Source organism: Siniperca chuatsi, linkage group LG12 (genome assembly GCF_020085105.1).
Source record: "Siniperca chuatsi isolate FFG_IHB_CAS linkage group LG12, ASM2008510v1, whole genome shotgun sequence".
NCBI lineage: Eukaryota > Metazoa > Chordata > Actinopteri > Centrarchiformes > Sinipercidae > Siniperca > Siniperca chuatsi.
Window position 1 is genome coordinate 20,451,963 of NC_058053.1, and position 27,138 is coordinate 20,479,100.

A 27,138-nucleotide genomic window follows, 5' to 3' on the forward strand; every position below is an offset into this window, starting at 1 on the left:
GGCTCCCGTCACTCCTTCATTCATCACCATCCCACCTCCTCTGCATCTCTTATTTACTTGCTTATCCGCCTGCCTCTCCCTGAGATCTTAACTGGAATGTGACCTACATGATGTGTCTGTACCCCCATATTTTGTTCTCTAGGTGCCACGCGGACTAAAGATGCCAGGGAGCTCCATTACGCAAGGCAGAAGGTGGTTGTGACCACCAAAGCATTTGGGCTGCAGGCTATCGACCTGGTCTACATTGACTACAAAGATGTGGTGGGGCTGAGGCGACAGGCCAGAGAGGGAGCCCTCATGGGCTTCACAGGTAAAGTTCCTGCTATTTGGATCTCAGTTCTGTCCCTGTCCCATTAACTACGGTCACTTCAAGTGACGTGACCTCAACATGTCTGTCCACTCTAGATACCTCTGAGTTCTGCAGTTGCTTCACATCATTCTCAGTGGTTGCTCTTTATTTGTATCCCATATATTCTTCACTCCTCCCTGTGGCATAATAACACACTTCCCTCAACTTCCTGTTGCAAGCAGCATTCAGGCAATCCAACATTTCAGTTTTCACTCCTCCTTCCCTCTGTTACTCTGTCTTGCTCTTTCTGCGTTCCAAGTGAGAATAGGATGTATGAGTTAGCTGTACTTGAATTGTTCATTGTAATGGAAGTCTCACCTCAAAATGACCATTGTGTCTGTGATTTTAGAACTGGCTGTTTGTCCTTTGTCTTTTTTAGCACTTTAGGTGCTGCTGAAGTGAATTCTGAACAACACTGCCGTCCTTAAATGCTTTTTTGACATTTTTGTTGTGCTCACCATGATTGGTTTGTGTCAGTGTGTGTGCAAATGTGCGTGCATGTGCAAGTATGATTAAAGGGTGTTATTAGCAAAGAGTGGTAGCGTCTACTTTAACAGCTCTGTGTGTCTGTAGCCAGGCAACGCTTTCAGAATGTGTGTGTGTGTGTGTGTGTGCCCCGCAGACTGCATGTAACAGACCACAGAAGGCAGGACAGCCTGTTCCAAAGTGGATATTCCAGTCATTCTTCCTTTGCTGCAGCAAATATATTTATTCTGGTATTTTCATCCCTTGAAGACTGATTATTTCAAAATCTGACACATAACCCAATGTGGTCTGCGTCCATATAAACTGTGATGGGGGAAAAAAGAACTGAATCTCATAATGTTTTATTTCCTATGTTGTGATATTTTAGATTTTTTTTTTCTTTGAATGTGAGATCAGTGAATAGAACAGAACAATGTCAGCAATTAGTCAGTTTTCACACTGGAAAGAAATGGACTGCAAAATTCACTTCACATCATCAAATCACCTTGTAGGAGAGCTTCTTGTTGTCTCATAGAGCAATTTCTTTTCCAGATGACCTCATTTGCCACCTATATTGTCTTGTGGTGTGTGAGTGTTTGTGTGTGTGTGTATGTGCATTTCTGTTTCAGCTATATTCAACTATAGCCATGTACACTGCTTTTTCTTGCAGTTCTACAGTGCAGTATTTACACACTGCAATGTGATAGGTTACATATGTTTAGCACAAGGGTCCCTCAAATTTATGCATATATTACAAATATAATAATCTGTTTCAATCGTTTGCACTTGTTTAAATCTGAATGATTTTCAACCAATCTTTTTTTGCAAGTAGAAATTTATAAAAGGAGGCTTAAGGTGTTTATATGAGGTAAAATATATAAAAGCTAATGATAGAAGCAGCCAGTTGATGAAATAAATGGTTAGATTTGATATGGAACAGAACCATTCAAAGCACTGGATTAGTGGCTTACAAGCCATGGGTACACCGTATAATCTTAGTTAGTGGCTATTACTGGCCCGAGTGTGCTTAAGTAATAATACGGTGCAGCCAAAAGCCTCTACCTGTGCAGTAATTGACCTTGGCAGTACCTAAGCCGCATACAGCACCCATTAGCACTGAGCACAGAACACTCTGGTGAAACACAAACACCCGGTGCTTCTTACTGGTAAACAGGACAGTGTGAAGGCAAATTCTGCAAAACCTTGACAAGTACCAAAGAGAGGAAGGTCATTAATTTGGGGGATTTGTGCAGCATCTCTGCTTTATAAGCACCTTGTTTTATGTGCTGTAAACCGCATGTTGCTGCTAAGACTCGACGATCCTTCTAAAGATGTTTGCCTCCCAGAAATAGAAAAGGGTTCTACAAAATTATCTGCTTTCAGGGACCACATTTCACTTCCTTCCCTGGGACCCTGCCCATCATTCGCCTAAGAGCACTTTGCTAAATAGCAATCCTCCAATGAGATGTCAGCACCACATGGCACGCTGGGATTGGCTGGAGGGCATGAATGATGCATTTTAGGAGAACCAATGAGTTGTAACTGAGGGCACCTGAGTCACCCTGTCTATTTCTTCACTCTGTCATTCTCCTGTTGTCTTATGCGCGTGCAAGCAAACCCATACATACACACAAAGATACACCCTCTTTTGGTATATTTAAGCCTGCCAATTTCAGTGTGGAAACATGCTCAGTAGTAAAACAGGTGGCAGAGGAGGGAATACAAACTCCTTTTGCCTCTCTTCTCATAGAATGCAACATACATGCATATACTACACACACACACACACACACACACACACACACACACACACACAGGTGTTTGCATATAAACAGATTCATAATATTCAAAAAGGAAAAGTAGGAGAACCAAAATACTCTGTTATTTAACTACTGCAGAAAAGGTGATGCACAGGCATGTGCACATAAACACATACAACATTGCACACATACAGACATACACACATATACATCTCCAATGTGGCCCTGGGGGAGACCTCAAAAAACACAAAATGTGCAGTTACAGTCCCTCTGCTTCACATAAACAAACACACACACACTCATGCATTTGTAATGACACACAAACACGTGCCAAATGTCATATTTTGTAGTATGCACACTTCCCTCAAAGGTATCTATTAATCATAAGTTGCAGTTTAATGAATTATGTTCTCTCATCAGTAATTGTTCAAGGCTTCAACTACAGTGTGTTGATTGTGTAACTGCTGTGTGTTTTTCTGAGGTTAACTGGGGTGAGCGGAGCTGGATGAAGGGAGTGGGTTCTCTCCTCCCCTTTCCTCTGCTGTCCTCGCCTCTCCTCCTCTCCCCTTTTTGCCTCATCTCTCCTGGGCAAAATTTTTTGCTCGTGCAGCCCGCCTGCTCGGCCACCTTGAAGGATTTGTTGTCGGCGACAGAGCTAAGCCCTAAAGTGTCGAGTTCCTGCTGGCTGCCGCTGAGCCATCGTTCTCACCAGACGTTTCATAACCTTAACTTATCACTACAAGTTTGATCTGCAAATGTACACGGGATTATGTCTGTGGCATACACAGCTCACATCCACATTTAACTGAGAGGGAGTGGGAGTGGGGCGGGGGTTGTCAGACAGAGCCTTAACTCCATGTTAGGCTTGTGTTTCAGTTGGATCTGAAAGGTATGCAACCACTGACAACGAGCATTTATAGAAATTGTACAGAAGCAATGTAAAATGTGTTCATAGACAAGACATGGATTTTACTAGTTCATTAACAGAATATTTTTTAGTAAGGATGCATTGAAAAATTTGTTTAAAATCTGTTTGAATGGTAATAGGTATATTGTACCTATTCTGTGTGTGTGTGTTTTTTTTAATGATTTACTTGACTGTGTATGTCTACTTAGGCTCTGTCAGGCTCTCACTGGTTGTTCTATCGTGACATCAGTTCTTCTGTTCTAGAAGACTTCTGTCACATAATGAAGTAAGCGTTCAGCAAAGTTTCTGTTTGATAGCAAGGCTGCAAGGAGAGAGGAGACACTTGATTTCCTTCATGATGCACCTCATCCTCTGGTCCTGTGCAGGCCATCTGACTCCCCTCAGTGCCATAGGACATACTGACAGAATTGAATTGTATTTTAAGCTTATATTATAATATGCTGTATTTTAGCAGATTTCACTTTCTTTCTTTTGTGTGTGTGTGTGTGTGTGTGTGTGTGTGTGTGTGTTTTTCTGTGCAGGTAAGCAGGTTATCCACCCAGGGCAGATCCAGGCTGTGCAGGAAGAGTTCTCCCCCAGTCAAGAGAGAGTCCAGTGGGCCACTGAACTCATTGCTGCTTTTGACCAACACCAAAGGGAGGGAAAGGTAACGTTAATATCCTCTGCCAAAAGTAAAATCACATTATTTTAGAATTTAAAAAATAATTTTATTCTCTCTTTCATGGTTCAGTGTTTTGGTCAGAAGTTGGCTAACCATAGTTTCTCATTGCTGAGACAATGCAGGAATTTTGCCAGACATGTTGTACTAAAAATGAGTTGTAGATTAATATATCTAACTTATGACATATTAACTTGCCTAGAAATCAATTGTGTATGCAAAAGCAAAATGGACAGATAACTAAAAACAGGCGCACTGCCCATTGCTCTTGCTCCTTATAGCCTTATTTACATTATTTTCCAAAATCAGCAGAAAGATGCACTGACACTCACTGTCACTAAACAACATTGTTTATAAATCCTTTGACAAAGTAAAAGGGGAGAGACCTTGCATAAACTGTTTTTTTAATTTTTACACAAAACTTTCTGAAATGTATGTCTCCAGCATGCCACAATATCTGTGACTGTGTTGAGATGGCAAGAGTCTCTCTCGGCTCTGAGACTCGGACTGATCCTTTATGTACCCTCTCACACAATTCTGTAGTTCCAGAGAATTCATACTGTAATCTGGGTGACTCTCAGAGACAACATAAGAGACAGGGGTGGGGTTGGGCCAATTAAATGTACAATATTATTGTTCCTAATTTAGTGCATGGTTGGATCCTGTGTGTTGAGCTCTGTGGGCTATCTGCTGAGGTAATACACAATCTGCCCACACCTCTCTCCCTGCCAGGGCTGCTCCTACTAAGCATCGCCCGAGGGATTCATATCCTACCCATCCCTCTGCCGTTGTGTGTGTGTGTGTGTGTGTGTGTGTGTGTGTGTGTGTGTTTTTGAACAGCAAGCAGGGTCAGTCCCTTTGTCTTACAGCACGACAGGTGCTTGTTTTTCATAATTCTCACCTTCAGCTATTGACTGCATTTGTCTGACTTGAGGTTTCTTAGAGATCTTTTAAAGTAGTATTTTATACCATAAGATGTATATTTCACAATTTTTTTTATTGAGTTACATTTTCGCCCACTTTGTTTAGTGTTATTTATTACAGATTAAAAACAGCTTTAAATTAAGTTAATAAACAGCACACCATTTTTATGCCACATCCCCATACACACAAAATACTTAATATGATGGCTTTCATAAAGTGGCATGTTGTGTTTTTTGTACAGTAATCTACTTCCTGCATGTGAAAACATTAGCCTTCATTTGAGAACATTTAAAGTGCATTTACTGTGTACGCCTGGTCTAATGTTTCTCTTTCTGCTCTCGCCTCTGTTGTTAACTGTTTCAGGGTGCGTTCACCTTCCGCGGCAGCATGATTGACATGCCCTCGGTGAAGCAGGCACAGAACATCATAACGCTCTCTGACGTGGTGCCAGAGAAATAACATGACTGGTGAGAAGAAACGTGAGGAACCATACGACTAAACCCTGACAGGAGAGGTCAAAGGAAACTGGAAGTGTTGCAGGTTTCGTGACAAAAATAGCCCCTCAAAAGCTCATAAGCTATGTTGCCTGACATAATTGGATAGTGTAACTTGTGGTATAAATTTAAGTTTTTAATAATTGTTGAAATGTTTTAGCGGTTGCAGTGAAGTTTTACTTTTGCTGTAGAGGTCCAGTTTATGTTTAAAATACACTTTCAGATGTTTTCAGTAATAAAAAATTTGCACATAGCGAGTAGCAACCGCAGATATCTGCACCTTGAAACCAAGTGTTGAGGATTATTGCCCTGTGTGGGTACTTTCTTGGCACACTCTGCAGTGTGTGTGTGCCATCATGTCATTCTCCAGTGTGTGTGCCCATGCCTTCCATCTCTCCTAGGTCATGATGAATGCTCTCCCATCTCCATGGTCCAGGCAGCTGGGCGAAAGGGTAAACAAACACAACAAGCCACTGTTGTGGATCTATTCATTAGGCCCCAGTCTTCTAGTCAGGCCTCAGCCCCCTGCCCAGGGTCTGACTCACAAACATCAAAGTCTTGCTCGCTTAAAAAAACACAGATGGAAGTGCGTAAACTCACGATTTAGCTTTTTTGTGTCAGTCTTCTTAGTAAAGACATGTAGCTCGCTTTGTGGCAGCTGTGAGCCTGTGGTCTTGATAGAGAAGACGTGTGGCGTCAGACACACCATGACCTGTATGAAAAATAAACACTGCATACATGCACATGCTGCGACAATATTCTTTACCTGATTTCTCATTTAACACAAAGAGTTTAACTTACATTTTCAGCTTTCTAGATTAAGTTCACCTGTTTTTTTTGTTTGTTTTTTTTATCAGCATCTTCAAAAACTATTTAATTTATCCACAGTTTTAAATGGTCACTTTTCTAAAAATGAACTCACAAACAAGTTCAGTAAAGTCGTTTGTTGTGCTGTCACAAATAAAAGTACAAAGGGGCTCTGTGGAGTGCTTGTGCACGTCTGACTTCCAGAGACAGTGAAGTGGGTGTGATGTTAGAGTGAGACAGATTAGTGGCCATGTTGCTCCAGCAGACCAGGACCGAGGCTTTGTCTCTCTGACTGTGGATGGGAGGATAATTGGGGGGGTGTTGAATGGTTAATAGTGCCATTGGTGACCATGGTAATGAAAGGCACCATACCTCCCCCACCCCACCTCATCCACTCTCTCTCTGTCTCTCTCTCTCTCGTACTGTATGAGCTATTGTGTCTGGGGCAGGACTGTGCCAGGCCAGGCCAGACAAAAAGATCGAAACCACTCCTGTGCCAAGCCAAAGACCCAAACAGTAAGCTGTCTCTTTGGCATTTGGCCACATATTTCTCGCACCCCTGGCTCACTTTTTCTGTCGGGAATTCACATTCAGCTTGTTTGTTTGTTTTCACCCAATCTACTATTATACCCTAAGGTTGGTGAACAAAACTGCTATTATGTATGACTTTCATTAAATAAATCCGCAAACATGATTTGGGTAGAGTCATTTTGTGAGGCTCTGCAGATCTTTAAAATAGATGTTGGACAAGCCATATCTTGAACTTGGTCGACTTAAACGGTATAATATTTAAAGCAGATATTTCTTCTACTTGTCAGTTCCAGAATTTGTAGATTGTGAGTAGCCTGTACTGATTGCTTAAATCATAATGTATCTTGATTTTGTGTTATGTCATTTAAACAGGCTATGTGGATTTTGATCAAACTTTGAAATACTTTTTAAACTTCTTGTTGTAAAAGTCTTGTTGCAATCCGATCTGAAATGAATGCAGAAAAAGTTACAGAATGAAAATCGACTTTGGTTCTTGTATGAATAAGTAAAAGTGCAGTCAAATGTGTCTCTTTAATTGCTAAAACGTTAGCAACGTAAAGTTAAATACAAATAAAGAGCTGTTCCTAACGGTTTGACAGTTTCTCCTTCTAGTTTGATTTAATGTTTGATACTAAGTATTGTCTCCATCAATCTATGTTAAAATTAAAGAAACTTGCCAGCGTATGAATGGGTGTTTTCTTCAGATTGATAAATTAAAACATTTAATGCTTGAAGATCATTTAAATTTTTAAAGTTGTGTCCTCTCAAATGTTTAATAAAACAACTTTGACTGTCCCTATTGAGTCAGAGTAGAGTAGAGCTGCATAACAGGCAGAAAGTCATGCTTAGACAGATGGAATATCCAGCACTCAGTACAACAGAGGCTCACCAGGTGACTTTAGTGGTGAAGGAGGCCAGTTTGATGGCACATCTTGGCTTTTCCAAGCTGCTCTGCACCAACAGGTGTCCCCACAGACAGGAAGGAAGATCTCTGAGCAGAGGAAGCAGGGCAGGGCATCATGCAGCGACAAAGGGCAACTCTTCTGAGGATGATCAGGAAATGATTTGGTTAGTTTATATTTGAACAAAACACAACATCCACAACACACAGTGTTTGTGTGCCACATATATTATTATTTCGGTCCATCCAATAATCCTGCTCTTATGTTATATTTCCACTAACACCCACACTTTCTCAGCCCTCCCCCTCTCTGATTAAAGGTGGCATAATGTCCTTTGGTCTTTGTGGAGCTCCTTTTTCCCCCTATCATTGCAATTCAATAACATTTTGGGAATGAAAAAGCAAAAGATTTCAGTGACATCTCTGTTGATTAGAGGAATGCATCCTTGTCTGCCTCCGCTGTGTAATTCTACATGACATTTCTATTATGAGTGGAACTGATATAATCTTCTCAGTCCGCTCCGCAGTTTTATTTAAATACATCTCTCCGGTATTCCCTGAGAGAGTAAATTACAATTAACACGATTATAACCTCACAAAATTGTGACGGGAATCAATTAGGCTGCGAGCAGTATTTCATAGCCCGGTAATGTGTTGGTCGAGATTGCTTTCATAAATTATGAGGGACAGCGCAGGCGGAGAAAATGCATGTATGCAAAACACTGTCAGAGGAAAATTAAAACGAAATGTTTTACATATTTTTCCATTAATCTAAATGGGACCCGTGTGGCAAAGATGGTTTTATTCTAATTCCCCGCCCGGGGATGCCCAAATAATGACTTGATGTTTTAATAGACTTCTAATGACAATATATGACAAAGTAATTGGAGCAAAAGATTATTCTAAAGCAATAAAATACCTCGTTATTGTAGTTGCAGCACAGTTTGAGGAGTGTAAACCTATTAGCTAAAATGGCTTAAAATATAACGTGCAGAGCTGATCAACATAAAGCATTTAAGCTAATTAACTCTGTTTCAATATTTAGGAATATCGTTTAAATAAATTAGAACAGATTCAAAGTGGCTACAATAGGCCATCTTCTGAGAAATTGTGACAGAACTATTACAATCATTTTCAGGATATCACAGCCCTTAGGCAGACACCAAAATGTTCTTAGCAATTATTGCTTTCAAAAATATTAATAAAAAGACTAAATTAAAAAGACATGAGTTATTTTACTTTCTTCTTAAATAGCCCAAGCATTCTGGGATTGTAGAATTAGAACATACAGATGAAATAATTCAGCTGCAAGAAAACTGATTGCACCTTTGTGAAATGTAATTTAAGAGTAAATAGTTTCTTTTTTTTAACCAACGGTCCATAAAAAGGTATTTTAATTTCTAAACATGATCCGTTAATAGAAATCGTTTACCGTTTACTTTTATTTATCTCGTTTGGCCCATACTGCAATGACATGCGAGCGTCCATGGCCACACGCTGTGTTTGTTCAGTACTATCAGCTACTTTATTCTGAATGTAAACGTATGTTTGAGGAATATTTGTTTGCTTTTGAGGTTTCTAAGGAAAATATCAGTCAGTCGTTTTTTGTTTAACTCAGCCTTTTATTTGCCCACTGATGTCCGCATGTCCAGCCTCCTCTTTTTTTTTTCTTCCCCCAGTGCGTTTGCATGATATGAAATTCACCGCGGCCTGTCTGCGCTGCCTGAGTGATCTGGCCCATGTGGACCATTACTAACTTCATTTGAGACCTTTTGTCTGAGTGTCCCCGTCAGCAAGGCAGTCCGAGCGGACGGAGCGGCGTGGCACGAATCAGGATCAGGGATGTTAAATCGCAAATTTTTTTTCTCCCCACCTTTTTATATTGTGACACAAATCTGTTTGATGGAGTGCGTTTAAGCACAACCTCAGAAGGCATATGAGCATCATGCAAAGCTAAATAATATTCATTTTAATTCTAAACAAAATACATTTTCTACATGTCATTTTGTTCATATTGGTGGAAGGTTTTTTTGCCACTGCAGGTCAAATTTGGACACTATTTCACACCGGGGGGGCGTCTATTTCTAATTAATTTAACCCACCAAACTTGTCCAGGCCTCTATATTTGAAGGCCCTTCATGCTTCTTGCAGAGTTTAGTCTTGGATGTCCGTTTCCCTTAAAGTCCAGGCTGCCCGGGGTGTGTTTACCTGGCGGGTTAATATGATCTGCAAATAATGTCACCTATTAACAAAAATGAAACCGACTTCAAGCTGGCAACATCTTACCCTCAGAGGTGTTGTCTCCTATGCAAATTAGGAAGTATGTTGTACCACAAAAGGGTAGTTAAATTCTAGTCATATTATTATTCTTATTTTAAATGTAGGTAAAAATATTTATAGGTGACTTTACCTTCCTCCACAGCCCTCCTCTTGGCCTGACTCCCCCCAGACTCCCTTCTCCTTAACGGGTTCAGATCAAAGGCTGACCGGCCCCGGCGGAGACCACTAAAATCCGCCCGCTTTGTCTGCTGTTGCCAGGAGTGAGGAAGGGTGTCGGGGAAGAGGAGGAGGAGGAGGAGGGGTGACATGGTAATGAGACTCGTTACAGAGCGAGAAAAAGTCTCTGCAACTTTTTCGTTTTTTACCTCAAGTGTCCATCTGCAGTCAGATCTGAGTTTCCTCTAGGTGCTGCTGACTTCAACTTCACTGCAGCAAGTTTATTCTTTTTTCTAGCCTACTTTATTTCCTGTGGATTACAACAGCATATGTGTATGTTAAGGTTAGAGTACAAAGAATAACCTGTCATGTTTGTCAGACTGTATTTTTTCTGATTCACAATTTAAGTGGTATGGATGGTAGCCTATAGGCGATTTTGACGTTATACACACGCACATTCACGCATTCGACATCATCCCCACTTTATGTTAATTTAAATGATGGAACTGCACCTACCTAGACTAGCTCGTGAGTCTTGTTTGTTTGTTTGTTTGTTGTGCTTTGTTGTCCCTGAATGCACCAGACAAGACAGACCAATAGAAAGTTTACGCGATCGACACAGACAGTTTGAGGGAGAGAAAAAAAAGTACCGGCACCTCATAAAATGAGCAGGTCTGCGGCCGTACAGACACGAACGGAGATCAAATCTCACACCTCCCTCTAAAAGCTAATTAGGCAGTAAAATGTTAAGCCGATGCTAGATGAATGACGGGTTGCATATTTTTCTCCCATTGAAAACTTGATTAAACCTTATTCTAAACATATAGTAGGCAGAAATATTTGACAGGGCAACATTGTAACTTTTCAGGCAAATATCTGGTGCCTTTGATGCGCGTCTGCCCCTCTGATCCTGCCCTGCTCTCTGTCTCTTTGTTCTGCCGTGGTTACCTGGACGGTATCAATATCTGAGCATCTTCTATAAACGCTTTCACAGTGGCTTCATCGAACCTCACATTTATTTCCATTCACAGATGACGGTTTTTGAGCAAAATGGTGCGAAACACCAGATGACAGATGACGTAGAACTTTTGCTGCAGTGGATTACTGGTAAATAAAAGGGTGTGTCAACTTCAGGCTTGAGTTCAAAGTTTATAAGCAAATATTCCATTTATGCTGTTCCTCTTAAACTTTTGACCTGTAATGTATTCCCCTCGTTAGTATTGTCAACTCACTTTTGGCACATTTAATGGCTGATAAAACTGATATGTATTCGGTGATCATTTCACATTTCTCTGCACAATTGAAAACCGAGCTTTTGATCTGCCCCCCCTCCCCCCTCCCCCCTTCTCTCTTTTCTTTCCCTTTCTCTATCTCTGTGCCGTTGAGCAGGTGGAGGCCGCGCACCTGCACACACAGCTGCGCGCACCTTGTTATTGCCGCCGCTGCTTGACGCACAGATGAGCGCAGCACACAGCCAACAACACAATCCCGACAATATAAACCTCTCCAGTGCCACAGTGCTCAGCGTGTTTCACTTCTTTTTATGGAGGCACACCTAGACAGGCACTATTTCTATGAATGATTTGGGGTATTTATAAGTAATTTTCCATCTAAATAAAATATCTTTAATATTGTATTTGTTTTATTAAATATTTCCCAAGCGGGACAAGGACATATAAATCCCAGCCGTCTTTCCGTGTATCTCTTGTTTGTCATGCTCCGGACTTCAACATGACACCATCTAATCCAATTAAACACGATAACCCTGGACTCACGTATTATTCTGTTCTTTTTTCCTTCAAGTTGCTGACAAGCACTCTTGGTTTTGTGTGAAAGAGAGAGTCAAGAGCCCTCTCTTAATCCCGGGCACGACCAGGAGTGATTGAAAAGTGAAAGAAACCCCTCATTGGTCCTCGAGCTGGATGGTGTTTTCTTTGTCCAGCACTCTGGCTTCTTGTTTAGTACGGTCATCATGCCTAGCAGTCCATTATTTCAGGTCTTTAGAGGGAGATCATGTCTACTGAGCTGGTGACAGTTATTAGTTTGTATCAGAGAAGAATCTACTTTATTGAAACATAATAACTAAGCACAACTAGTCTGTATTCATGATCTTGTTAAATAGTTACAACTTGTAATCCAAACAGCCTGCTAAATGGGATTTAGGAAACAATAATACTCAATTTTTGATCATTTAAAGTGTGCCTAATTAGTCGTTTGTTTAAATGGTTTAAGCAGATTAGTCCTGCGCCTGTTATATATAAAAAAAAAAAAGACAGATAACATTCAGTCAGTTTTAATCACCCCCGCCCCCAGCCCCTCTCCCACACATACAAACGCTGTTCAGAACAACTTATGGGGTAACTGATACTTTTCGAGTAAAACATTCGACTGCAGCTCAAAAAACAACGTTTATTAAATTATTATTAGCAAAATTATTAAAATTATTAAGAAATTCAAATGACAACTGGCATGCAAAGTTTTTTTTTCTGTCACAAATTCGTAATTTTAAAGTGTTTGTGAGGGGAAAAAGGCGACGTGCTTCCATTAAGCCCGAGCCGACATAACATATTGTAGGTGTTGCAAAATGACAGGTAATTGACATTAATACGCTCTCTCTGAGACTCAGGGGGGATCTAAAGTAAATGGGGATACGGTTAATGAAGCACCACTTGCCCTTTGAATCTCGGTCGCAGTGTGCAGCGGGGAAGTTTGGAGAAACTTCATTCGTGCATCATAAAATATGAAGAGGGGATCTGTAGCAATGATTGCGCCACAAAGATTTAAACGAGGGAAATTTCGATTTCTTTAAACTCTTGGACACAGTTACAACTGAAAAGAAACGAGCTCAGAGGAGGATTAGCGCATGAATAGCCCCGCTAACTTTTAAAGTGATGACTCAGTTTATTGCTCTCAATTTATGTGACATCTCAGATGCGTTGTGGATCTGATGCTTGCCTAACTGGCTCTAGTAATTCGTCTTTACCAATAATACCCTTTCAGTTTTCCTGCAACCACAGGGTTGTTATTATGCTTATTATAATTCATATTGGGATTCTTCCCTATAGGAGCTGTGACAGACAGACAGAGGCCAGGTGGGAGAGGTAGACTTTGAGCGTAAGGAGTCGCACCTCTCCTCTCCATGCGCATGCCGCTCGGTGCTACAGGGGTCTGCGTAATGAGGGCACCTATGGGGCCCTCCTGGATGGAGAGGTGTCCTAACCTCGCCACGGCCGGTCAGAATTGAAGCACCGACACCTGCGCGTCACCCCTCCTCCTCCTGGCTCCCCCCGGGCAGCGCCTGCCACAGCCCCCCATCACCGAGAGTTCATACTCCGCGCACAACTTTTGACAACGATAATGATGTGCATGGTGATGCTGAAAATCCAAAGGAGGGGGTGTAGTAGGGAAATAAGGACTCTCCGTGTCAGGGAGGGGCCCTTGCACTTCTCCTCAGGACCAATTCACTTCTGATAGAAAAGCGCCACTCTGCAGCTTCACACTGAAGTGATGAAGACATAATTTGCTGGCTGGTCTTCTCACAATCCAGAGGAAAACGGTTTATACTCAAATGTCTGCTATAAAATGTAAAAGTAAACTTAAACAACATGAGTAATGTTATTAAAACTAAGCAGATTAGCTCATAAAAACTGGACATTTCTAATTACCACACTGTTATGTGATAAATTCAGCCCTCTTGAGAGCTACATCTTATGTTTTTAGTTTTTTGGCAAACTATCAGTCAAAATATTGCCATCTCTCAAGGTTTAGTGTCACTAAGATGGATAAGCTTTGATAGTTTGTGAGATATACTGTCATTTACCATGGCAAGTGTCTGCGAAGGGCCAAAAGGTGCCCATCCCCAACGGAGCTGGCCTAATTATACAATTAGTCTTGTGATTGGGACAGTCCAGAGCTAAGTGTCCTGTGGGACAACCAGACACATTATGGCTGTCATCAGTATCTTCACAGCAAGTAAAAGAGCTCTGCCTAAGTGCTTTGCTTATGTGCTTAGATGAGGTGGAGGGTTGTGATTTCTTTGAGTACTGTTTCTGTTTCTTAAACAGAATTGTTTGAACACCATTGAGGGCCAAACATCTTTTCTGCAGGACAAAGTAAAGTAATAATTGGAAAAGTGGATGGAGAGCTGTTTCCTGGATACCATTAATACCATAGGTCATCTTAGTATTCAATCATTTATGTCTTAAGCCTCATCTGGGGCCTCAGCAGACCAACACCACATCTCTTTGAAGCCATCGGTCAGATGGAGACCCCATATCGCAATCTCATTGCCTATCCAGCCATATATCCGTTCTGGCTTATCCCAGGTCAGTTGGAAACATCAAGACACTACATTTTCTTCTAACCATCCAGAGCCATATCTATCATTTCCAAACCCAAGTCTGTTAAAGAGAATGGGTGTGGGGCTTGTGATGTTTGGGATCCACGCAGACACCTCCATGAAGTCAGAGGGAGGTCTTTGCTCTGCATGGTTGAGGAGGCAGTGGTGCCTCCACACTGGACACTTTACTGCTAGTGCGCTGGCTTATCACACTGGATTAGAGCTCCTACAGTGAGACTGGAAGCTAAGGTTGATTGGTAACCAACTTCACCAGTTTGCCCACGACGAACCTATAGTGGCTCAACTATCTGAAGACAGTCAGATGTTCGTAGGCAGAGCAGGAGTCAAACCCTTATCTGTTGTTGACACAGATGACTGCTTGTCTTTTTTTTATTACCAAGACTGTTTCTTGAGTCTAGTCTGCTCATGTTTCTTCTCTCCTTACCTGGACATAACCCTTTTCCTTTTTTCCTCTCTCTTTTCCAAGGATGCCCCCACTCCCCTCTCCCCAGCTGCGATAGAATGATTTCCCCCACTCTAAATGCTGACCTTTTCTGCAATAAAACCAGATGCATTCAGGGCCAGCCCTCTGATGTTGCAGGCTTGATAGTTCTGCACAAATCTGGTACAGATACCAATCTTTGCCCACAATGTAGAAAGTGATGGTAAGAAAGAACAGGCAAAGGAATGGGGGTGGATTAAAATGGTGGACTGGCACTATGCTTTTGAAATCATTTTGGTCAATCATAGATAGGTTTTTAAGATATGTTAAGTTGAAAGGGAAGGTAGATAGATGGATTTAAATTTGATTAGTGGGGATCGTGGCGGTGAAAGTAATCCTTTCTATATAAAGAAACCACCAGAGGCCTCAATCTGGTTTATTTGTCCCAGGTCAGTTTATAAGTATCAGCATGTCTTCAATAACAACATGTGAAAAGTAGACTGTATGGAGGTGACACATGTGCTTATTTTGACACAAATGCAATGAAGTGTTTTTAGTAATCAGTATCATATAGATTCCCATTTGTCTCTGCTCAGATACTTAAAAAACAGCCCTTAACAACAAAAAATGCTTATTTTACAGTAACTGAAACAGATTTATAGTCATACAGAATATTCTTTATGTGCCAGAGATGAAACTGTTTCTTTTAGTTCACTCTAAAGTACTTTACAAGCAGTATCATCCCTGGGCACAAATCAAAATATCCTACACTAAAAAGTCCATCTGGTTCTCTTTGATAGAGTATATAGTTCACCCTTTCCCTCCACCCCGTCAGCCCTAGTTTCCAAGTACACTGAAGCCTACATCCTGCATTTAGAGGCTTTTAGGAAAGCCCTGTCATTCAGTAAGAGACTACTGGGGCAGCATGCTCACGCTTATCTGCACTTTAGTTTCTACTTTCTGGCCGGTGGGCTATATAAGGGCCAGGTAGCAGGGCCTGGCTCATGCAGTTGTCCGTGGACGACCTTGCTCTCCTCACCTGCTGCCTTGGAGTGGCTCCCAGTCCTGGGATGGGGCTTTGGACCGGCACCAAGTCTCTACCCCCACAGATGTTACTGAGCCACCAGATATTATGTCAGTTTCTGAGTGATGTATCATGCTCTTCTGAATAGCAGTGCATGACTGTAGCCGTGATACATGTGACCACATAGAAAATCAGTTAAGTAACCCGATTCCTAAAAGATTTAATTCCAATATTATAATTATGGCTCTACTGGTGTTGCACTGATCTCTCATGTCAGAGATTGTCGACTCATTAGGACATTGTCTTTCTTGAGAAGAAAATGTTTCTACTTTAAATAGGAACCACAATTCAATAATTATTTGAATGTCAGAAATGTACTTGATATAATTGTGGTGAAATATTTTTTCAATTTATTTAATCTCACACAAAAATCATCAGTTTTTAAAACAATTTCTCAGTGCTATTGCAAATATGTATAGAGGCCAGCCTCTGCACCTGTTATTGCAATTTTCCAAATGGTTTGTCTTTAATTTCTTTCTGATCAGTAAGGCCTTTTCTGTTGTTTTTTTTACACAATTTTTTTCTTCTTTTGTCTATTTGTTTTTTTTTTTTTTTACATTGAAAACACAAATTAGTTCCAGGATGGTTACTGAGTGCACATGTTGTTGAAGATATTTTAGAAGATTTCTGCTTTGACTTGTATGAAACATTCTAATGTGGTTCTTATGAAACGTTATAAAATAAATGAAGGAAAAATTATTTGAAATGAGGTCTCTCAAAGAGAAGAACAGTGAGAAGCAGCACGGACTGCTGGCATTCTTCCTTAGTGCCACTTAGCTCGAGATGGAAGGTGAGAAACAACATTGTCTAAATGTTAGAGCAAGAATAAAACAATTTCCTTCACAACACACAGTGTACTATGCAGGTTATGATTATATTTAATCATAGAAGCGCCTAAACCCGTCATGCCTTCAGGTTGCCCTATAGAATAGGCTAAACATATGAAGGAAAAAACATTTTTGTCATTAAAAACACACAAATCATGATGTGCTCACTGGGTAATTGATTTAATGAAGTTCCTATGAAACTAAAACCAAGTACAGGTCACTTGAGTAACCCCCCGGCGTGCCCATTGTCAGATGTTTAAGTCTCGCACTCCTTTGGGAAAGACATCGGGGCTAATAGGTGAAAGCACAGCTGCTGAAGTTGGGCTGGAGATGAGCGGCATTCCCCCTGCAGACGTCTGACAGTCCGAGTGTAAAACCGGACAAAGCATTTGAGTTTTCCCCCAGCTTCCACAATCCATGAATCAGGGGGAAAGAGTCCTTCCTCAAAAATACAGAAGTTTGAGTCGCCCCTTTAACTTGCTGCCGAATTGTCCCCTGCAGGCGTGCATGCTGTAAAACTTATACTGACTGTTCGCACAGCAGAATAAAAGCTGAGTCTGTGCGCTTGCTTATATTGGAAGAAAAGCAAAAATCAGCTCCGAAGGAAGTCTCAGAGTTGAGTCTCGAGTTAACCGGGAGAGGTGCAGCAGCAACGGGGCTGCTGTTTTCTGACTTGATCATGAAACTTAAGACACTAGCCAGGTAGGGAGCTTGGAAAAAGTTGGCAAAATGCCTGGATAGCAAATAGGTATGTGGCCGTTAAACCTGTGCGTTTGTAAAGAAAGCGAGCATGTGAACAACGGAGACTTCACACTGTGAGAAAGTTTAGACTTGGGCAGACAAACAGGTGTGTAACATGGACTATTAGTTCTGATCAGTACTGAACTTCACAGCAAAGTTTGACAGTGCACAGATAATATGGTGTCACTAAAATAAAACCTTCCTTTCTTGGGGATTTACACAGTGTATTTAGAGGGTGCAGTGAAAAGCGGCAATACAAATCTCACCGGAATTTCATTGGGCAACATAAAAATGAAGGGAATTGTTTTTTCATCTGAAACATGGCGTGAGTACAGTGCTCATCATATTGGACTGTAGCTTTACTAAATGGGTATAAATATGCCAAATGCATTCTACTCTGTTTACCCGCACTCACTATTTCTTATTTCCAGGGGTCTTTACTTCCGTTTGTCACCCAATTCTTATTATTCACGTGTCATATTTAGGAACAAGAAAAGTGTGATTTTAATTTTGTAACTGAGCGAAAACGGGCCAAAGCTGTCACAAGGTGCTGCTGTTCTGCTATATTTGATTTCTGGGTGGGGGTTGGGGAGGTTGTGGTGGAGGGATGCTGGTTTCTTCTCCACACACCTGCTTTCTTGTTCATAAAATCAAACCACAGTTGTTGTTTTTTTTTTTAATCTTTTTTGTTTCTTTCTTTCGTTCTTTTTTTTTTTTTGTCTTTTTCCCAAAAAAACCCCACTGCTCTGCTGCCGTCAAGGTGAGCCAAGCGCACTGCCGTTTCAGGCGCAGGTGCTCTGGATCAAATGACCTGCGTTTTTAACAGAGCCTCTTAACTTTTGTGACCAAAATGATCACTTCACAAGCCATTTTCGTGCGCATTGTGCCAACAGTATTCAAGAGATGGATAATGCTTGTAAAGTCTGACAAGACGGCATTTGTTTTGGTTCTACGCTCGTCTGAGAAATTATCATTCAACCCCTTTAAAGGGCGCAATTGAGAAGCTGCGGCGTTTTCACTGCGACTTTTTGCTTTGTCCTCTCTAAAGTGGCGTCTGCATGTCTGACTCTGCCAGTTACTGATTTGCAGGCAGTATGTTAAGGTGGCCCATGTAAGTGATTTCCACGGGCATCCCACTAAAGGAGAACAAATCGCTGACAAAGGAGTGCCTTTCCCATTCAGCAGCGTCGTTAGGACAACCAAAAAGTATTTCTCAGATAATAAGTTCTACTTCAAAGCGTTTCTCACTGAAGGGTGACTGCTTCACTCCTTTTATTAAGTCTCCCTCCTTTTAATACGGAAAGAACTGTCTCTAGTTATTTTTCATCGTGTTTATTTTGTAACATTCATTGAGCACTTGTTTCCAAACAGGACCTACAAGAGCAGGCTACTCTTTAGGCCCTTATCCCTATAAAAGTCCACGGACAAAACGAGGGGAGGCCCACAAGTGCTTATGCTTTGAATGAAGCAGCACATAAGTGTTTTTATAAATGCTTAGAGGACAGCTATAAAATTGATAAAGCCCCTACAACACAACTAAACAAACCTACAGTTGCTGCCTTTTATAAAAGCCTCCTAACGCCCGCTGAAATGGTTGTTGTCCTGGGCTGTAAAATTCGGTTAATATTTGAGATTGTTTGCACTTAAGTGCTGATTAAGTGTGTGCATGTTATGACCACAGTCCCAACAATCCTCCAGGATGAGCTGAGTCAAGTGTCTTAATTGATGTAGCGTGGAAGCTCAGAATAATTTTCAATGTGTGCGTCTTTGTTGTTGTTGTTGTTTTTTTTTTACAAGGTTTCAATTTGTACTCCCCCCCCCCCCCTTTGAATGTATCCAATTCTTACCAGGCAAATGCAACCAGGGTGTCTGCAGCGTATGTGTCATCTAGGCTACCTGTCATCGGTGTATTTGTGGCAACACACATTTCTGGAGAGGGTGCATCCTGAGCTTTGATTATAGTTCATTTAGGGGCAGTTAGTGTTTTTCAACCAGACACATTCAAATGTGAGCGTCTCACTACCCAACTGCCATAGAAATCCTAACGCACCATGAAGACTGTCAAAGCGGCCAGCCTTCCTCTCAGAAGCTGCAGCCTTTGAAGTGGTGCAGGACTCGCGTTGGTCAATTTTAATTCTATAGACTGGACAGGCAACTCTTTGAAAGTGAGATTGTGCGTTTTAATGGAGGAAATAAGAGGGGGAACTTGTTTAATACACTCTATACAAGGCCTTGCTTATTGTCAGATATCTTTTATCTTTTATTTTTCCCATGAATGATTCATGCCTCGGCTGCTTTGTGCTGTCGCGCCTTTCAGAGGTAGCGCCATCAGGGGGCTATAAGTTTTCCCATTAGCTCAGTGATTAGTTTATACCAGCCTCCCTGGCCCGTTAGGCCTATTTCTGAGATAACAGTGGATATTTTATAGAAATGGCAGGACAGGAAGTGAACAGAACTACTTCTACTTTGTCATTTGAGGTGAGAATGACGTTTTGCTGCATTTCATCATAAAAAAAATATTTGACAATAAATGTACAGCTTCCTAAAATACATTTTACATAAAAGTGACAATCTCACAATCACCAAAGTCCAGCTGATTTTTTGTGTAACCAGTCCATGTGATTCTCTAATTTCCCAAACTCTTATTAATCAAATTCACTCATAAATCATAATCATTTGACACTTGTTAATTATTTACTGTATATGTCCTGTTTTTTTTATTAATTTTTAGCATGAAATTTATATTGTAAATTTAATTTTGAACATCAATGGTCTGCACAATCATAGCTGATTCATCTTTTTTTTTATCCATCATGTCCAATGGCACCATGCACCTCAAAGAGAAAGACAGATCACTACAAAAGGCATGCGAGAAAGGGACTTTTCACATTACACAGCCTATTCAAGTAAATGTTTTGTTCCTTAACAGACCACAATTAAAAATAAAAAAGCGAACAAGAAAATTACATAAAATTGAAAAAAGAAACATCAGCAGGGTACTATGCATCACCAAAACTGATATTATTTTTCTTTGGTGTTCCTGTAATTCCAGTACAACATTGATACCAGCAAATAAATTACAATGTACAAAAAAACATTTTTTTTTGTAATTAAAACTACACAACATTCACAAGCATCAGTACAGTTACATATATACAAATCCTACAGGGTCAAAGCCTTGTCAGTGTAGACATTTAGGGTCTCAAGGGACTTACTCGTACTCTTTAACGAGCATAACACTTGTGTATTTTGCATAAAATATAGTCTTAAATAGTTCTTAAATATTACAAAATTCCATCCAAACACATGTATTGTATAAATCTGAAAAGGTAAATGAGAACCCTTAAGACACTCAGATGTTTGCCTCCTCATTTTTTTTTCCTTATTGGTTTATCAAAGTGTGTACCACATCTTAAAGAAATCACATGACATTTGAAAAAAGCCTCATCTTCTAGATTCTGCCCATTAACATTTGTTGCCATTTGTGGGGTTACAAGCAGTACCATTTGTTTTCCTTAAATGTCTGGAATATGACAGTGATTGATAGCAGGCAAGTTATTAAACTGCAAGGGGATGATGAGAGGTCACATGAAAGATGTCATTTCAGCACACCAGTTGAGTCTTAAGTCATGCAGTTAATTAAACCCTGCATATTGCTCCTGTAAAAAAAATCATCATTCATTCTGAAAATCTTTTATCTATTCAGAAATAGCAAGTCTCGATTTTGGTCCTTTTCAAGTAAGAAACAAGGATTTTTAATTTCAGTTCTAATGTCAGTGTTAAATGACAATTTTGATCCACATTTTAAGAAAGGTCAGGGGTCACCTCAGAGAAATTCTTCCTCATGTAATTGCATCCACGGGAACAGTGAATAATCTGCGTGTAGCACAGTCGTTTAATGATACTACAGTGAAAATAACTGATCAAAAAGCGGGGACCAGCATGGATCTACACTTAACGGTCATCTAGGTGACAAGTGTGACAGTCACGTGGTTGTAAAGAGGATCAGAGCATTGTCCTTGGGTCTGAATTTCTGAAAGAGTCCTCATCGTCTGAATCTGACGTTGGCACATCGCTGGAGGGGGTGTGGAGGTGGTTGGGTCCTCCGCTCCCCTGACACACATACCACTCGTTGAGGTTGGTGACCTGAGGGGAGAGGTTCGCAGAGCGGTTCCTGTGCGGCTCGGAGTTGGGCGAAAGAGGGTCTCCAAGAGGGTTTGTGGAGGAAATGTAGGGGACGTTGGTGGAAGAGGGCGGCGGGGACTTGCAGTGCACTTTCATGTGCTTCCGCAGCGAGCTCGGGTGTGTGTACGATTTGTCACAGCCACGGACTTTGCAGTAGTAAGGCTTGTCACTGGTGTGGACGTGAGAGTGCTTCTTCCGGTCGCTGCTGTTGGCGAATTTTCTGTCACAGCCGTCAAACTCGCACTTGAAAGGTTTCTCTCCTTGAATAAATAAGAAACAGATACAATCAGGGGCGTGTGCAATAATGTCACTGCCTTGGAAAAGTCTACAAAGGGTGTATTTACATTTTTACACACATCAGAAGAGTAGAACTGAAAATTAATCTTCCATATGTCTTATAACTCCCTGAACCACAGCTTCTCGGCATACCCTTAAATAAATACTAGATGAGGGTAATTTCTCATTAACTGCTCGGTGTAGCAGCCTGTACCTCTCCACTGGGGCTTCCTCTTTACCAGAGCTTATTCACTAAACATCTACTAGAGCCACTGCTCCACACCCACTAGTCCAAACCATTTTCCTGTGTGAACACGTGTAACATGCCTTTGGGCCTTCTGGTTACATGTATGTGTGTATGTGGGGGTAGAGGGGGCACTCAGAAGACCATCAGGAGCCGTTTATGTTACCGTAGTGGACTCTGGTTATAACTCATCTGACACACACACACACACACACACACTGTCACACTTAAACTTTAAATTATAGCCTGCACAGTGCGTGCATGTAAAATTGTGGATTGGAGTGCAGTGTGCGTTTTCAGAATGATAATAATAACTGGACTTTTTGATGACTAATATTTTTGATAGAGGACTTATTTATTTCCCTTGGGATTTCACATCATTCAGTAAGACGGTGTAGAGGCCTGTCTATACTGGTGGCATGAGGCCAAAATTAAGCTCTCTCTTAGCCAAAACACCACCCTTAATCTATGTAATAACAACAAAAACAGGCCTCAAAAATAGCACTCATGAGATTTGAACGTTGTGGGGCGTTAGTCTGCCAAGAGTTACTGTCTTGAACTTTAAGCACTATGCAACTTTTCATCAAGACGCAGTTGTTTTGGCTGGAGAGTATATGCGGATAGATCTGATCTCTCTACAGACAGCAGTACAGAGGTTATAGTCTATAGCTCGAAGTCCTGATGGTTAACACTAAACCAATGCTTAAATTCTAATGCACCTGGCATATGTTAAGATATCGTGTACCATGTGCATAGACTCGTCGATATATAAACTGAGTGTAAACGTCCTAGGACTGAGGAGACTTACATTTACGCCTGTTCTTGCGCTGTCCTGCATGTACGTAAGCACGTTTTACAAATGATGTGCTCTAATCCCCTCACGCCTACTGCAGACGCCTCGGCGACTAAAAAAGTTTATATTTAAGAAAGGAAATGAAACACGTTTACTCACTGTGCGAATGCGTCACTGAATACAACTTTTTCCCCCCCCTCGCTTGTGTGCGCAATTACGCGCGGTCACACTGTCCATCCGTTTAGGATGTGAATAGCAACACAAGGTCAATGTTTTTTTTTCAGATTGCGGTGTGCAAGTTGTACACAATTAGAAGTACTGACCTGTGTGAGTCCTCTTGTGAATCTTTAAATTCTCCGATCGAGCGAACACTTTTCCACAACCCGGGAAAGGACACGGGAAGGGCTTTTCTCCCGTATGAACTCGGATGTGATTTATCAGTTTGTACTTCGCTTTGAAAGCCTTTCCTTCCCGTGGACATTCCTCCCAAAAACAGACGTGGCTGCTCTGCTCCGGTCCCCCGACATGCTCCACCGTGACGTGGTTGACCAGTTCGTGCATGGTGCTGTAAGTTTTAGAGCAGGGCTTTTTTTGATTTTGCTCCTGGTCAATCCATTTGCAGATTAGCTCTTGCTTTATGGGCTGCCGCATGTATCTTAAAAACGCCCCCGCCGCTCCGTGCGGAGCAGAAGCGATGTTCACATTGAGGTTCATGGAGTTGTAGCTGTGGAGAGAAGAGGGTCCATAGTGGTCTGGCCTGTGCCCGAAGTGCTCTGGCCTGCCGTAGATGTCCCCCGGTATACCCAGGCGCATTTGCCCATTGAGGGCATGGTGGTGGGCACCTGGGGACGCCTGGTCGTGAAGTCCAGTGAAAAGTGAATGGGCCCCACTTTCCGTGTGCCCATAAGCACCTGTTGGGGAAATGAACATGCCATGGTGATGAGGGGAGGAGGCGGAACTATGCTGGTCGCCAAGAGCATGCATAGCAGAGGCTGAGAGTTCTCTCCTGAGGATGAAGTCCCTGCTGCTTGAGTAGCCTGAGTGGGGGTGAGCCACGGGGAAACCAACTGTGGTCTGAGCAGAAGTGAAAGATGCCGCGGTCTGGGCTTCGGGATGGCTCTGAATGTGCTGAGATGGGCTAAGTTTGAGAGCATTTGTCTGTGCCATGTGCTCTGGTCCAAATGGAGTGAGTGCCACTCCGGGGTCGTTGCCCAGCTCCCCAGGGTGGAGGTGGGCATGGTGGGAGAGAGGGTGATGCCCCCCTAGCCCCGGGAAGCCTGTCATATTCTGATGAGGAAGGGGTTGAGTCGCTGCCAAATCCGCTAATCTTATCGCCGGATTCCTCTTGCTTAAAGGGGGTTCCATAACTACACTGACAAGTCCATCCGCACTCACCGCAATTGTTTTTCACCACACCACGCTCTCTAAAACATTAGGAAAATATGTATATAAGGGGTCTATAAGTTCTTTTGTCCGGCTTCTAACTCTGCTTGCTCCTTTTCCCACTCTGTCCTCAAGCGATTGGCAGAACATACAACAGTTGGAGGACACAGTGGGGAATACAGTTTAGAAATGGCACTGCGGGTATTGGACGGATTTCGGTGACTGGCAGTTAGGAGAACGAAGCGATTGGCTGTCGTTCAGCGCAGGGGCTCAGCAGGGTTCCGCCCCCTCACTCTCTTTATCGCTGTTGACTCCAAAAAGTTGTACTCACAAAGTTACCAGCAGATCTGTTTGTGCGGCTTTCTGTTTACTGGTGCTGGCGCATGTGGATGACCGAAATGTCAGTTTATGTGACAAATGCAGCCTAGTTTATCTCTGGTTTGGTTTGTCCAAGTGTCTTGCTATTGCCATTGTGGGGAAAAAAAGAAAGACAGACAAAAAAGCCCGTTGCTGGTGGATGTATGTATGTGACTAGTATAAAAGATGTGACCATAGGCTAGATGTGTAAAGAAGACAACAGTGATGACGCAAAGTTAATTTATTTGGTATTTAGACTTTTTTTTTTTTAAATTATCAAGAAGCATTTCGAAAACATGCAGCTCCTAAGATGTAACATGATTTGTCAGGAAAATATAAAATGAAAAGAGCGCACCTGTGGAAAGGCATCGCAGTGCTAAATTATACAAACTATATTACTGAAAAATAAAATACAGGGGAAAAAGTAATTTAATAAATAACATAAAAAACATCAGAGAAATAGGTTTGCGTCTGGTTTGCTGGGTTTATTAGGTGGTGATCATTTTAACCCTATACTCCCTGTAGCAGTCGTTACTCAGTATTATATGAATACGATAGACGAATATATAAGAATAATATGACTACTGCACTTAAATTTAAAGAAGCTTTAAATTGAGTGTTGGGTAGAGTAGGCTGTCATCCCAATCATATTATACTAAGTTAGGAAAACCAATAATAATGTCAAATTCTTATTTATTCAGACATTTTTCATAATGCCTCAATAAAAAAAAATCCCATTAAAATAATTTGTCTTGGCTTAAATATATTACAAGTTAAGGCAGACCTGAGTTATAAACGTGCAACAGTACACTAAGACAAGTGTATTACAGCGTAACCCATAATTTTATTTCAGTGAATGTCTTGGCAGGACCTGTAAAAGGTGTCACGTATTTTTTTCTTTTCCATCATTTCCCAACTTTTTGTAATCTTGGTTGGCAGACACTTGTTAAACTGTATTTAAGCTCAGTATGACGGATCACGCCATTTGAATAGTCCCTGTTGACAGCAAGACGTGTATCTGTCATTGATATGTCTTCATTCAGACACCTTTCCAATCGATTTGTGATAGCTGACCTCAAACTACAAATCCTCGAGTTGCGCAAAGTTTTTGTAACTTTAAGAGGAGCAGGCCTTTTAAAAATGCAGAACTTAAAATCTGTTAAACACCACAGTTTCTCACTCACGACCATGTTTTATAATTGATTTTCATCGTGTTAGAGAGGGAAGGGTTTACATGTTATGGGCCTGTTGCACGTGCTCCTCTGTTGAAACAGATTTATGAACTTGAGAAACAGGAACTGAAATGAAGGCTTTGAATAGAGATTTTATGTCAAAACTTCTAAAATTGATATCCTACAACGTCTTACAATTTTTTTTTTTATCAATTTACAGTTAGACATGGCTGTTTCATTGGTCTGTGTATACTGCTGCTCGTCTATCAGTGTATTGTTTATATACTGCTTATGTTTCATTTTATTTGCACAACGATTCTGTGTCATATTTGATTTTTCATCAGAATTTAAAAGTTACACACACACAAAAAAATCAGCCATGACCACGTGTGTGCGCCGTTGTCTCGGGGATTGTGTTAAATAAATAAAATATGCCCAGCTCCTGTGAGAGCTTCTGGAAGCCCATAAAACACAGAAGGGCAGTGGGTGCATTGTTTATGATTTGTTTAAGGGCCCCTGTTTCATACACATTCAATTAAACACCACATTAAATGGGATCGAATCCATACAAAATTAACAAATAACAAGAATGATCATTTGAACAAGTAACAATCAGTTACTATCCCTGTTGTTCAACCGTGACAATTTGTAAATATCATGCACGTGCAATTTTTGCAATACACATACACTTCTTGGTCACAGTGTCGCACGTTGCTGCCGGATTTTCGGAAATTGATTTATATAACATAGTTTTAACATTATCTAAATTAATAGAGGGAAACTCGAGTTTGAACTTTCTTGAAGGAATGGGTTAATTTTCATTGACTTATAGCTTCCACATTACCCAAAGCTGTCGATGCCTCACACGGAAGAGGGGGTCTCTCTCTCTCTCTCTCTCTCTCTCTCTCTCTCTCTCTCTCTCTCTCTCTCTCTCTCTCTCTCTCTCTCTCTCTCTCTCTCTCTCCCCCTCTTTAAAACAAAGACGCTTTGTCATAAACAGGGTTATTTTACCAAAAAGAGTCAAGAGGGCAACATATGTGGT

General features: G+C 41.3%; 2 protein-coding genes across 3 annotated transcripts in view; one reads left to right on the forward strand and one right to left on the reverse strand.

The window, feature by feature from the left end:
* clybl (citrate lyase beta like) overlaps positions 1-7,509 on the forward strand; it is a 64,696-nt gene extending 57,187 nt beyond the window's left edge. For both annotated transcript variants that reach the window (XM_044215809.1, XM_044215808.1), the window contains 3 exons: positions 143-310; positions 4,024-4,148; positions 5,448-7,509. In XM_044215809.1, coding sequence (XP_044071744.1) covers positions 143-310; positions 4,024-4,148; positions 5,448-5,543 — 389 coding nt within the window. In that variant the 3' untranslated portion in view covers positions 5,544-7,509. The remainder of the gene's footprint in view (positions 1-142; positions 311-4,023; positions 4,149-5,447) is intronic.
* Positions 7,510-20,472: 12,963 nt separating this feature from the next.
* On the reverse strand, positions 20,473-24,852 carry zic5 (zic family member 5 (odd-paired homolog, Drosophila)). The gene is made up of 2 exons (XM_044215805.1): positions 23,508-24,852; positions 20,473-22,131 (listed from the first exon to the last, which is right to left on the reverse strand). Exons 1-2 carry the CDS (start codon positions 24,547-24,549, stop codon positions 21,692-21,694), a joined length of 1,482 nt encoding a protein of 493 aa, XP_044071740.1. The 5' UTR covers positions 24,550-24,852; the 3' UTR covers positions 20,473-21,691.
* Positions 24,853-27,138: the final 2,286 nt, after the last annotated feature.